The sequence below is a fragment of the Salminus brasiliensis genome, chromosome 17 (genome assembly GCF_030463535.1).
Source record: "Salminus brasiliensis chromosome 17, fSalBra1.hap2, whole genome shotgun sequence".
NCBI classification, from domain to species: domain Eukaryota; kingdom Metazoa; phylum Chordata; class Actinopteri; order Characiformes; family Bryconidae; genus Salminus; species Salminus brasiliensis.
The window spans coordinates 34,732,942-34,747,090 of record NC_132894.1 but is presented as its reverse complement, the minus strand read 5'-3'; the positions used below and the strand labels follow the sequence as shown (position 1 = coordinate 34,747,090).

General features: G+C 43.6%; 1 protein-coding gene across 8 annotated transcripts in view; it reads right to left on the bottom strand.

The window, feature by feature from the left end:
• Nucleotides 1-3,623: 3,623 nt before the first annotated feature.
• Nucleotides 3,624-14,149, bottom strand: part of arnt2 (aryl-hydrocarbon receptor nuclear translocator 2) — a 92,425-nt gene continuing 81,899 nt past the window's right edge. For 5 of the 8 annotated variants that reach the window (XM_072660786.1, XM_072660785.1, XM_072660791.1 and 2 more), the window contains 3 exons: nt 13,962-14,130; nt 5,517-5,662; nt 3,624-5,074 (listed from right to left, as the gene is read on the bottom strand). In XM_072660786.1, coding sequence (XP_072516887.1) covers nt 4,976-5,074; nt 5,517-5,662; nt 13,962-14,130 — 414 coding nt within the window. In that variant the 3' untranslated portion in view covers nt 3,624-4,975. The remainder of the gene's footprint in view (nt 5,075-5,516; nt 5,663-13,961; nt 14,131-14,149) is intronic. The other 3 variants (XM_072660787.1, XM_072660788.1, XM_072660792.1) reach the window with 1 other exon arrangement.

The following is a 14,149-nucleotide window of genomic DNA, read 5'->3' as shown; positions in this document are numbered from 1 at the left end:
ATTTTTGTAAAAATGTCATGATTTGTTTGACTTACCACCCCGTCACGCCAACTTAAAACGTAAAACTGTACCTTTGCTTTAACAATAACATCTCAGATAGGAATTGACATCTTCTGAGCCTAAAAGTCAAGCTCTGAAATTCTTTCACTTTGAGGATTAATTGGTTTTTTCCAGGTTAGACAGCATAAGGCCCGTCAAGCTCAACCCGACCACCCCGTCACGCAGAATACGCATTTGAATTTTCAGACTTTCAGTGCAAAGAAAATGATGAGTGCTTGGTCAGAAACTCAACCACATGAAGAAATCTACCACCCCGTCACACTTAATTAAGAATAGGACTCCCATGTCTGAATAAAAGGGATAATGCTAAGACGGTGGGTGGAAGGTGGGGAGGAGCGTATTTTTCATGTTGTGGATTTTGCTCCTGATGGAATTTTTCGAACCATTAGCACCATGCTAATTGCTGTATGCAACTTTACACTGTTTACGGGCTGCATTAGCCACGTAGCTCCAGCGCAAAACTAGAAGAAGCGAACTTCGGGCACCATACGGGTCTTTGGCTAATCAGCTGATTACATTTGGGACAGAAGGACAACTTTAAATGGGAGCAGTCTCTCCGCGGCACCGTGGAGCTTAGCAAATGTCAGCTGCAAATTTAAGGAGCGCAATCGAAGACCTCATCAACCTGAGGAGGATTGCCGGCACCGTCTTAGAAATGAACTTTCGGTGAAGTTAAGTGTGTGCTCACGGCTAAGCTGACTTCATTGACCCCCGGTTAGCGCTCTGAGCGCGCCGCTCGTCTCTCTGATGGGACAAATGAATGAAGGCCTTGGAAATGCAATTATAATATATTCTGTGCTGTTAGCTGTAGGTGTGTACAGTAACCATTGGGGGGGGTGGTTTTGTATTACATGCAGTTGAATGGTAAAACTAAATGGTCATACACTGATTAAAAAAAATTCAAAATATCAAAATAAAAGCCTTATTTTTGTAAAAATGTCATGATTTATTGGACTTACCACCCCGTCACGCCAACTTGTACAACTGTACTATTGCTTTAAAATGGCATCCGCAGTGTTCGATTAGCTGCTTTAAACAGAAATAATATACCGCTTAAATTAATTGACGCTATTCATTCAAGTAGTCTTATTAACATGAAATAAATAACATGAAAAAAATACTAATTCCAAAAAAGTATCATATTACTTTGATCAGTGCATAACCATTTTCATGTCCTTACTGCCCATCATGACGACTGCATCTAAATTATCACCAAAATATAAAAATGAATATCACCAAATAATTAAATAATTAAAATCACCAAATAAATGTAACTAAAAAAATGTAATCTGTGCTGGCCAACATCGCTCTCAGAGTGATGAGAGGAGAGAGATTGCCATCTATTCCCTACTTCCCTAATCTACTTCCCAAAGCACAGCTAATTAGACCACTAATGGAGCTAATGGAGGCCACTTCACTAATGGAGGCCACTTGGAGCTCCAAATTCATAGTTTAATAAAAATACAATTTTATATATTTTTAAGTATTAATTAGAAGAAAATTAACAAAACATTTTTTTTGTTTTTAACAAATATCATTTATTTAATTTCAGGATTATATGTTTTTCATATTTATTCAAAATAAAAGCCTTATTTTTGTAAAAAAAAAAAGATTTGTTGGACTTACCACCCCGTCACGCCAACTTGTAAAACTGTACTATTGCTTTAAATTTGCGTCCACAGTGTTCAATCAGCTGCATTAAACAGAAATGTTGTTTCGCTCAAATTAATTGACAGTATTAATTCAAGTATTCATGTCTTATTAACATGAAATATAGATATAAAAAATACTAATTCCAAAAGAGTATCGTACTATTTTGATCATTTTTAATCAGTGCACAACCATTTTCATGTCCATGACGACTGCATCTAAAATATCATAAAAATTTCAAAATTTCACCAAATAAATGTAATTAAAAAAAGGAAATCTGTGATGGCCAGCATCGCTCTCAGAGTGATGAGAGGAGAGAGATTGCCGTCTACTTCCCTGGAGAAAGCACAGCTAATTAGACCGCTAAGCCACTTGGAGCTCCAAAAACATAGTTTAATAAAAATACAATTTTATATATTTTAAAGTATTAATTAAAAGAAAATTGCCAAAACATTTTTACCAAATATTGTTAAATTTAATTTCAGGATTATATGTGTTTCCCTATTTACATACCATGTACATATTTATTCAAAATAAAAGCCTTATTTTGAATAAATGTCATTGTTTGACTTACCACCCCGTCACGCCAACTTAAAACGTAAAACTGTACCTTTGCTTTAACAATAACATCTCAGATAGGAATTGACATCTTCTGAGCCTAAAAGTCAAGCTCTGAAATTCTTTCACTTTGGAGATTAATTGGTTTTTTCCAGGTTAGACAGCATAAGGCCCGTCAAGCTCAACCCGACCACCCCGTCACGCAGAATACGACTTTTAATGCAAAGAAAATGATGAGTGCTTGGTTAGAAACTCAACCACATGAAGAAATGTACCACCCCGTCACGTTTCATTAAGAATAGGGCTCCCATGTCTGAATAAAAGGGATAATGCTAAGACGGTGGGTGGAAGGTGGGGAGGAGCGTATCTTTCATGTTGTGGATTTTGCTCCTGATGGAATTTTTTGAGCCTTTCTGGAAACGACCCTCCTTCCGTAGATTGACTCACGTGGAAAATAAGCTACAAACTCTGTGGATACTTCATTTCTTGGTTGGCACAGCTTGGAGGCTTTGCTTTCACTCTGACCGCTCGAAGAAAACATGAAAAAATCCACTCATATGAATTTTTCAGGTTTTCTATCGACGAGCCTCGGCCGGCGTGGATGTGAGGAGCGCTCGAGTGCTGCTGAGAAGGTTGAAGCTGAACAGGCAGAACAAGCATTAGACACACACTCGCCTACACACTCTCCTCTCCAAAAAAGAGGAGTAGACATGTCCCCGGCCTGGTAAGAACAAGAGACAAAACCCTGGAGCTTAAACGCTGCTGGTGTGGAATTCTGATCAAGCCGAGTTCAGCGCTATAATACATAATGACAGGAGTGCTAAGGGTACGAGGAGACAACCGAAGTTCATCTTGCCTTCTGTTCAGAACAACCGGTGCTTCTTTTTACCAGAGCAAAGGTGCCAAAAGTCTCCACACTCAAGCAGAAGTGAGTGGAGATACGAGGGTTTAAAAGACTTCTATAGAAGCTAAAGAATCAACTGAAGCTTTTTACTCCAGTAAAAGTGTAAAAGTACTGGTTTCAGAACGACTTCAAGTAGAAAAGTAAAAGTAATGGAAGGAAAACAAAGGCCGAAAGCTTAGGCCGCACCACAGGGGTCTATAGTGCAGACATGTTAGTTGGAGACATGTTGTGATTAGACTCATAGAGTCTATTTCACTACTATTTCTTAAATCTGATATCTAGACCCTGTTCACACCTTGAATTAAGAAACGTCTGATCATAAGTGCTCACGTTGTGATCTGATCACCACATCATTTCATTTCTTATGTCTTAAATCTGACTGTTCATGTGAACAGTTCGACGGCGTGGGAGTGCGAGGGATGAACCAGGACATCAGACGCGGTTCAGTCGGTTCTGATTGAATGAGAGTTTATTGTCACGAGCACGGTTCGTCGTCACAAAAATAATGGAACACATGTACACGATTTATACAAGTCTAAACTCATCGTACAGTTAACAGGCTAACTAAATACCCAGAGTTAAATACGTACCCACATTGCACACCATGGATGATATTCAACCTACACAAGGACGCATGTCGCGGTGGATGTGGAAAAAAAACAAACAAAAAAGAAACACATGATCCCACATAAAAATCACATTATTATTTACATCAAAAAATCAAAGTCATCCAAGTCGATTTTAGCAAAAAGGGGGTTTCTTCATTCATTTCAAGTCTTTTCCCATCAGTCCTTCATTTCGCCGTTACACTTTTTTTTTTTTTAATCGTGTAAAAGATCTAGACCTCAAAAGTCCATGTCGTAAGTTCCAAAAAACAAAAACAAAAAAAACACAAAATAATAATATTAATAATAAAAAAGAAATTGGAGGATTGCTGCAGCCACGAAGACTACGACAGATCACACACTGCAATGCTCAACACGTCAGCTGCTGCTGCTGCGAGGCTGGTGACGAAGCTTTTTAACGAAGAGCACTTGAAGCCTGAACTTTCGCCACAAAATCTTACGTAAAAAAAACAAACAAAAAAACAAACAAAAGCGTGAAATTCTGAAATTTAACGTAACACTTTTTTTTTCTCGTTTGTTTATATAATCCATCTACGACTATTATTAGTTCAGCTAATATTATGGACATCACTACATAGACTATACTTTCCACAGTAAGCGTAATGCTGCATCGGGTTATGCTGGTGCAATGTTCTCGAAAGGTTCTCGGCAGGTTCCTCCATCAGCCAGTGAGTGTGCACACATACACACACACACACACACAGAAACACACATACACACACACACTCTCACACACACTCATGCTGAATGATGAAAAAAGTCTCTTCTCATTCCAGGAAAGACGCTGAGAGTACTTATCGTACATGATAACGTCAAAAGCAGACAGTCCACATCATATCCTCTCACAGGATACTCAACTATCTGTGCAAAACCAGCCCTGACAGGAGGACTGTGTGGATATGGAAGTGTGTGTGTGTGTGTGTGTGTGTGTGTGTGTATCTGTGTCCTAGAGTTCTAGATAACCAGTCACATGTCGCCATTCAAACTTCAACCATAACGGCTTGCGCAGGAACATCATTATAACATCATATATGCCATATAACTGCCGGTGTGCGTTGAGTGTGGCTGGTGATGATGATGATCATGATGATGATGAAGATGGTGATGATATCAACGACAATACTGCAGTTATGGAAACAGGAACAAAAAAAAAATCCAGGAAGAAAATCCAGTCCAGTTACTCGGAAAACGGAGGGAACATGCCCAGGTCAGCGAAGTCTTCAATGTTGTAGTTGGCTGTTCCCTGGGTGGGGTCACCAGCCATGGGCAGCATGTCCTGCAACAAACGGAGGAGATGTTTTAGACCAGGTGAGTCCAAAAAAATTAGGAACCACCCCCCCTCCTCCTCCTCCTCCTCCTCCCCATTAAAACCTTTTTCTCCTAATTCAGTACGAACAATAAACCCACCCGTTCATAGCGCCCCCTAGCACTAACAATGCTCCCGACACTGGGAGGGTAAGGGCTGAACACAACGAGGCACCGCCAGGCAGCCGGCACGCTCTGAGGAAAGCGCCGGGTCCCCAGCTCCACCACACCAGCTAGCAGATGTCGCTAATTGTGCTCCGGCCGCTGATGGCATCGTGACCCCAGGCCTACGGTGGTAGCGTATAAGACCGCTGAGCCACTGACCATTGTCTTTTTGAACATATTTAAAGATCTGGACATCTGACTGAGGAACTGAAGAAGTGAAGAAGTGACCCTCTGGAGTAGAACGTTACCTGGAACACCTCGGACTGGCTGGGCTGAGTGTGTGTGTGCTGTTCTCCAGTTTGCTGGCTGTGATGCTGGCTCTGCCACTGGGACCACACTTCAGAAGGACGGCCCTGGAACTGACCACCACTCTGACTGCTCTCACCAGACACATCTGAAAACACACACACACACACACACACACACACACACACACACAAAGATCCATGGTCAGAAATATGGTCAGATGGTCACAGAGTAATTCAGCTCAAGGCTACATTTCCACGTTTTCACTGACGGCATTTCATGAGATCTCATCTCGTCTCATTTCATCTCGTCTTGTTCTCATCTCATCTCATTTTATCTCATGAGATCTCATCTCGTCTCATTTCATCTCGTCTTGTTCTCATCTCATCTCATTTTATCTCATGAGATCTCATCTCGTCTCGCCTCATGAGATCTCATCTCGTCTCATTTCATCTCGTCTTGTTCTCGTCTCATCTCATTTTATCTCATGAGATCTCATCTCGTCTCGTCTCATGAGATCTAATCTCGTCTCATCTCATGAGATCTCATCTTGTCTCATCTCCTCTCATTTAATCTCGTCTTGTTTTGTGTCATCTCATTTTGTCTCTCATTTCATATCGTATCATCTCATATCATCTCATTTCATGAAATCTCATCTGGTCTCTTCTCGTCTTATTTAATCCTGTCTCATCACGAAATTTCATTTCGTATCATCTTCTCATGACATCATCTCATCTCATCTCATCTCATTTCATCTCGTCTCATCTCATCTCGTCGTGTGTGTCTCGTTTTGGCTTTATACCCCTCTAGCCCACGCCTGGCATTAGGCAGCATGGTGCCAATAGGTTCATGTTGATCTGCTCCAGAGAGTCCTATTCTATTGGCAGTACTTCTTCTCTACAGGGCTTAGACAAGTTGTGTGTGTGCATTTGCACATCTGTGTTAGCAATGGAAATGCATTAATTTAGTGTCCACAAACATTTGGACATATGTATATATTTTGCTTGTCACTTTTCTGAAAAGACAAGCAGAGAGGAAGACGAGGTCACGGGTCTACAGCAACATGAGCTACGCATTTAATGGGATATTAGTGAGGAGGAAAATGCGCCGGGTCCCCCGGGCTGAGACGGAGATCCAGGGTTCGAGAGTCTCCGGTCGTCTATCTGCTTAATTTCATGGGAAATATGTAAATGGCGAGAGCGTCGTTTCTGTACGAGTCAACACTGGAGATGTTTCTCCTCGAGCTGACAGAATCGTTTATGCGTGTACATCATTTTCAGCCTCATGTTGGGCGCCCGAGGCTGCAGGGAGAGAGGGAGAGGAGTGACTGATGGGTGCCAGGCTTGTGTGTGAGTGTGTGTGTGTGTGAGTGTGGGGTGTGTGTGTGTGTGTGTGTGTGTGTGTGTGGGGTGTGTGTGTGTGTGTGTGTGTGTGAGTGTGGGGTGTGTGTGTGTGTGTGTGAGTGTGGGGTGCGTGTGTGTGTGTGTGTGTGCCTGCAGGACACTTTCCCATGTTCTGTATTGATGAGAGTGATGTAAGGTCGGCATTTCTCTACTGCAGCTCTCTCTCTCTCTCTCTCTCGTCCTCATCTCTCTCTCTCTCTCTCTTTCTTCTTTCTCTCTCTCTCTCCCTCTCTCTCGTTTTGTCTCTCTCCCCTGATATGTCCCTCTCAGTCTCTCGCTCGTTTTGTCTCTCTCCCCTTGATATGTCCCTCTCAGTCTCTCGCTCGTTTTGTCTCTCTCCCCTGATATGTCCCTCTCCGTCTCTCGCTCTTTTTGTCTCTCTCCCCTGATATGTCCCTCTCCGTCTCTCGCTCGTTTTATCTCTCTCCCCTGATATGTCCCTCTCCGTCTCTCGCTCTTTTTGTCTCTCTCCCCTTGATATGTCCCTCTCAGTCTCTCGCTCGTTTTGTCTCTCTCCCCTGATATGTCCATCTCCGTCTCTCGCTCTCTTTTTGTCTCTCTCCCCTGATATGTCCCTCTCAGTCTCTCGCTCGTTTTGTCTCTCTCCCCTGATATGTCCCTCTCCGTCTCTCTCTCTCTCTTTTTGTCTCTCTCCCCTGATATGTCCCTCTCAGTCTCTCGCTCGTTTTGTCTCTCTCCCCTGATATGTCCCTCTCCGTCTCTCTCTTTTTGTCTCTCTCCCCTGATATGTCCTTTTCAGTCTCTCGCTCGTTTTGTCTCTCTCCCCTGATATGTCCCTCTCTATCTCTCTCTCTCATTTTGTCTCTCTCCCCTGATATGTCCCTTTCCGTCTCTCTCTCTCTCTCTCTCTCGATTTGTTTCTCTCCCCTTGATATGTCCCTCTCTCTCAATTGGTCCCTTTCCCTTTGATATGTCCCTCTCAGTCTCTCACTCTCTCGATTTGTCTCTCTTCCCTTGATGTGTCCCTCTCCGTCTGTCTCTCGATTTGTCTCTCTCCCCTAATATTGCCCTATCAGTCTCTCACTCTCTCTCGATTTGTCTCTCTCTCCCCTTGATATGTCCCTCTCCGTCTCTCTCTCACTATTTGTCTCTCCCCGCTCTCATTCTCTCGATTTGTCTCTTTCCCTCTTTTCGCTCTCCCCTGATATGTCCCTTTCTGAGTCTCTCTCTCTCTCTCTCTCTCCTGAATTCTCTCTCTCTCTCTCTCTCTCTCTCTCTCCTGAATTCTCTCTCTCTCTCTCTCTCTCTCTCTCTCTCTCTCTCTCTCTCTCTCTCTCTGTAAATATGCTGATGCACCTCATTGTAAATCTGTCGCTGGTTTTTCTCAGCGGTTCCCTCTCGCCGCCTCAATCTCCTCTCCTCTGCTCCCCCAGCCTCAATCATCTATCTTCATCCTTCATTTCCGCTGAGAGACCGAGCGCGAGAGAGAGACAGCGGGAGAGAGAGCGAGAGAGAGAGAGAGAGAGAGAAGAGCCCATACTGCCACTTTGTCTGCCCACTCAGTCAAACAACAGGCGTTTCAAAGTACATGAAAGTGCAGGCGGCCGTCACTCGTCCACACAAACAGCACAAGTTCATCAAAACACACACACACACACACACACACACACACACACACACACACACACACACACACACTTCTTTCAAAAAGAGCAGCTCTCTTCAGTCCTTTCAGCCAATACAAACTACCACTCTTGTAAATCTGTAAATCTTTGACCGGACACTGATTCAATACGATTCTTCAGGAAACGATTCAAAGAATCCTGAATCCTGAATCTCACCACAACTCACCACTTTTTTGAAGACCTTTCAGTCCTACGTTTAAAAATACACTAAACAGCACAGCCATAATACCTCCAAAATACCTCACTTTCCTCCATAATGAGAAGCTGGCAGTTCTTCTTTATATCGTATCTGAATCTCAAGATAAATGGACCAATAGAAACGCTCCAAAATGACCTGGAATCAAATCTATTACAGATTAAAAACACACAGCTTGTCTAGTCCCTGTACAGAAGTACTGCCAATAGAATAGGACTCTTTGGAGCAGATAATAAACATCATGACCCTATTGGCACCATGCTGCCTAATGCCAGGCGTGGGCTAGTAGAGGGGTGTATATAAAGCCCCCCAGCATTGAGGAGCTGTGGAGCAGTGGAAGAACTGTGTTCTCTGGAATGATGGTGGTGGAGCTCCATCCAGTACTTTAGAAAAAAACAGTGAATACGCAATATCATCGTATCGTCAGGTTCTTCCTAGAAATGTTGAGAGAATGTGTAGAGTTATTGATCAGAAGGTTGTGGGTTCAATACCCTGGGTCTGCAAAGCTGCCACTGCTGGGTCCTTGAAGAAAAGTCCTTAATATCTACGTAAAGTTTGGAGCAGATTATGATTCAGTTCAATTCTGATTCTTTAGGAAACAATTCAGTGAATCATACAATCCCACATTTAACCTCAATCAATTCTATTCATTCATTTATTTGATTCAATTCAAATTATTTAAGTGTACTGCACCTCAGTGCAAGAGTTTTATTTATTTAATCATAGAAGGGAGGTGGATTTAATTTTTAATGCTCATTTTAATTTCATTATAATAATAATAATAAAAAATCTGATTGAAGCTCAAGGCCGCAACATGAAATATGAAACAAGCGAAATGATCTGAAGACCTTCAGAGCGCACTGCGCTGGATTCATTTTCTTCTGAAATCTGATCCAATTCTTCAGAAAATGATTCAATTAGTAACAGTTAGCAAAATGACCAATGTTCTACCACATTACTGACCCATAGTCCCTGACCTGTCCTCCTGGACATCACCTCTTCCAGACACTCCCATCTGGTAGAACCATCAAAACCAGCACAACACAACACACTAACAGCTTTGTTTCCCAGAGCTGTAGCGCTCCTAAACCACAGTGGACACCTCACACCCTAATCTATAATCCTAATCTATAATCCTAATCTATAACTGGGCTTCTAAATCTCACTGAACCAAGCTGGACCTCACTGCAGCACAGTACTGATCCACAACACGCATAACATCTGCACTATGACTATTGCACAGCTGTACAGATGTTCCTTTTCTGCAAATGTTTATATCATTATATCTGTACATAACAGTTTGTATATAGATCAGGTCTCCTCAGGCTACATCTGGACATACAGTAATCATATTTTTTTATTATTATTATATTTATTATTTCGTTATTTTTCTCTTAGTGTAATACTTTCTATTTGTCTGTTTGTTACATGTAAAAAAATCCTTATATGATTCTGGTTCTGATTCACAGAAGCTCCACAACAACAACAACAACAACAACCTTCTTCCCAGGATGCTGTTCACCTCGCTGTGCCTTCCTGGCAAGGAATTTGGAAAAATCTCTGACGTGATTGCGTCGGAATTGTGTGAGCTTGTGCTCGGCCGCTACGTCCTGGTGGGGAAATTCCTCTGTGTTTCTTATTATTATGTTTTTTTAGAGTGTTAGAAACATACGAGGACCAGACTTCCTCACGGCTGTGAAGGTCCTGCACACGACCCGCTTACCAGAACCTCCTGCGGGCTGTCAAACATCGCAACCAGCAGCGGGACATCAGGCCCGCACCTGCAAACGCCTGCGTATTTATAGCTGATCTATTTGCTATTACTGAACCATGCAGACGGCATTTCACTGCCGCGGCTTCGTCTGCGTATATGTGTGTATATTTTTAGAGGCATCAGTGAACTGAACAGGCGCTAATTTACCTCCTTTTCTTTCATTTCTCTCCGCGTCTCTGACGAGTTAAGAAGAGCGATCTGAGTAAAAATCCGCCGCAGCCGCCTCGCTTTTATTCAGACGAACGCTTCTAGGGTCATTGTCTTAGCTCTCCACCTCGCTTGCTGATCATATACAGCCTTTATATTTAGAACACGTGCGCCGGTTCGAGTTTCAGCCTCGTTAAGCTGAGATCTGGGGTCGTTAAGGCGACGTCACGTTAAATATGTGCAGGTATGCTTTAATTACTCTTCTATTTCATTTCACTCGACTTGACTTCCACCAGCACTGGATGGCCAGATGGTCTGAAATTGAGACTAATCATGAGGACAGACAACACAAACACAACAGTAATTTCATCAATCCTTTGAACTCTAGGCGTAGGATTTACTTATCAATGCTAATGAGGAAACTACTGTGAATTATTTGCTCGAGCCTTTGATTTAGCATAGCTCGTGGAGTCCCACAGGGCTCTATTGTAGGGCCCATGAAACTGGTGTTAATTATGACGGTAATGCAGTTGTGAGACACAGGAACTGAAGTGTGGGCTGACGTACAGACTCGAAGGGGTTAATAATGAAGCCATTTCCCAATCTGAGGGGTGTTGGATATTTAAAAAGTCCATATTACGGTAAAATAGCGCCCGCCTTCACCTTAATAACGGCTTCCGTTCATTTTCAAGACATTCAATTTCAGATGATATTTCCACGCTTCCAAAAATCATTCCAAACACATTGAATGATGCTGAGGTCTGGACTCTGGGGCGGCCGTTCAGACCCGCAGGGTTGAGTCAGCCGTCTTCTGGAGTCTGGAGACTGGAGCGTGACCTTCTCCTCTCTCCCTCAAAGCTGGTGGTCTATCAGGTCCTGCACGGTTGCTAGAGGTCCCCTTTACTCTGTTTCTTCTGAATATTTGCAAGGAAATGCTTTGATAACTGTCCGCGTTAAGTTTTAATATGATTTGATAAAGCTACACTAAATGGACAAAAGTATTGGGACACCTGCTCATATTCATTGTTTCTGCAGAAATCAAGGCTATTCAAAAAAGAGTGTATCCTGCTTTTGTTGGAGTAACTGTCTCTACTGTCCAGGGAAGAAGCTTTCAGGCGTTCTTCTAGATGTTGGAGGAGCATTGCTGTGAGGTTTGATTGCATTCAGCAACAAGTGACAAGACTTAGATCTCTCCTCAGAAAGATCTGGTGATGAAATAAATTAATTAATTAGTCTGAGCATGGCATGACTGTTGGAGTCAGTGAGTATTTCTGCAACTGCTGATCTCCAGGTTATTATTACTGACAGGGGTGTCTGAGGGGTCCGATTCCCAGGCTCGGCAAGCTGCCACAGTTGGGCCCTTGAGCAAGGCCCTCCACCCTCTCCCTGTTCCCCGGGCACCACAGCAATGGCTGTGTGTGTGCTCAGTGTCCCCTGTGTGTGTTTCACCGGTGTGTATGGGTGTGTGTGTGGACCTCCAGAGCTACAGCAGCAGAAGAACCACGTCAGGTTGCACTTCTAGTCGCCAAGAACAGAAAGCTGAAGCTGCAGCGGCTCAGCACAGGCTCGCCAACACTGCACGGAGAAGCGTAGCCTGATCTGAGGAATCTGGATTCAGTGGGGTCAGAATTTGATGCCATGGACCCGGTCCAGGGTGGTGGAGGTGGTGTAACAGTGTAGGGAGCGCTTTCTGAGTTCCACAGCCTATTGGAGCATTGCTGCTTCACTTAATGGACACAATTTACCATCATGTCACAATGGAATTTCTCCAACATCTGAATCAGACACAGTCCAATCACAACAAACCAAACGTGAAATGTGAGCTTTTGTGACGCACAGAGGCGAAGTGAAGGATTCCTCCAGAAGCTCTTTGTCTGCAGCTTACGGGTTGGAGGCCTAACCTGAATATCCATGCCACGCATTGCTGAGGTGATACGGAAAGTGTGTGTTCACAGCTTCGGCCCATAAATCAGTGTGACAGACAGTTTGATTAGTGCTCGGAGACACCTGAGCAGACTGGTGAGAGATTTCATCTCCCAGCAGTGCCGTAATCCTTAATCCCCTTCTCCACACGCATGCTGCACACCTGCTAACCCCACACTCAGTACAAGAGAGCATGAGAGACCATCCGTGGAAAGCATCTGTGAGATACAGCGTGGCGGGAAATCCCTCCAATTCCAAATGTGGTCGAGGAACAGAGATCAGTTTCAGTTCTGCAGCGGTAGGCTAACAGCTAATGGCAGTGCCAAATGCTTTGATAACTGCCTGCGTTAAGCTTTAATATGATTTGACAAAAGTATTGGGACACCTGCTCATATTCACTGTTTCTTCAGAAATCAAGGCTATTAAAAAAGAGTGTATCCTGCTTTTGTTGGAGTAACTGTCTCTACCATCCAGGGAAGAAGCTTTCAGGCTTTCTTCTAGATGTTGGAGGAGCATTGCTGTGAGGATTTGATTGCATTTAGCAACAAGTGACAAGCGTTAGTGAGGTCAGGATGTTGGGAGGATGATCACCTCCCCACCTCATCATCCCCAACCAACTCCCCAACTCATCCCTTTCAAAAGTACTGGATGGAGCTCCACCACCATCATTCCAGAGAACACAGTTCCTCCACAGCCCAACACCTGGGGGCTGAATAGAGATGTAGCTCTATTCAGCCACGCCCAAATGCTCAAAATCACTTCTTATAACCAATCATTAATGTCTGCTTAGTGACTCATCTCACTGCACTGTACCACCTCTTCTCATTGCCTGAGTCCCGTCACACTGCAGCCTGAGCATCCTTGTGCAGCGCCATCTGCAGGAGCCTGAAGTTACTACCACCCTAAACATGCAAGGTGACTTACATACATACATATTACATGAATACATTAGATATATACAATTATTACACTAATGATCACCAAGATGAGTGATTCCAAGCTTTTTAACTGTAGAGCATGTCCTCTCACTAGCCTAACGTACGCTCCCAGCTGCATTTAGATGATTTGGACTTACTGCAGACTACACAGCTGACCGCAAAACAGCCTGATACCACAGACAGTGTCTATTATAAGCACTGTTATCCAATAAGCAGACACTGTTATCCAATAAGCAGACACTGCAAGCATTAACTAGGGCTGGGCAATTAATCACCAAGCCGTTGGCTATATGATCGCTCATTAATGGAGGTAAAATGTCTCATTAATCGTGATACTCAGAGACCTGAGGTCATATCGTCCAGCTCTAGCGCTGACTAACATTTAACTGGTGAGACCAATGCAAAGTAGCAAAGTCTTACCGAAGGCGGTGCTGCGATTAGCCAGGTTGGAGTAGGCGTTCCCGCTGGGAGAGGAAGTGGCTGGGCTGGACAGTGGGCTGTAGGAGGACGGGTCAGCCTGGTAACTGTGGCTGGAGCCGATGCCGAAGGGAGACGACTGGGCTTTGCTGGACTGGGCCGGGAGCTGCTGCTGCGGGACACAGAGAGAA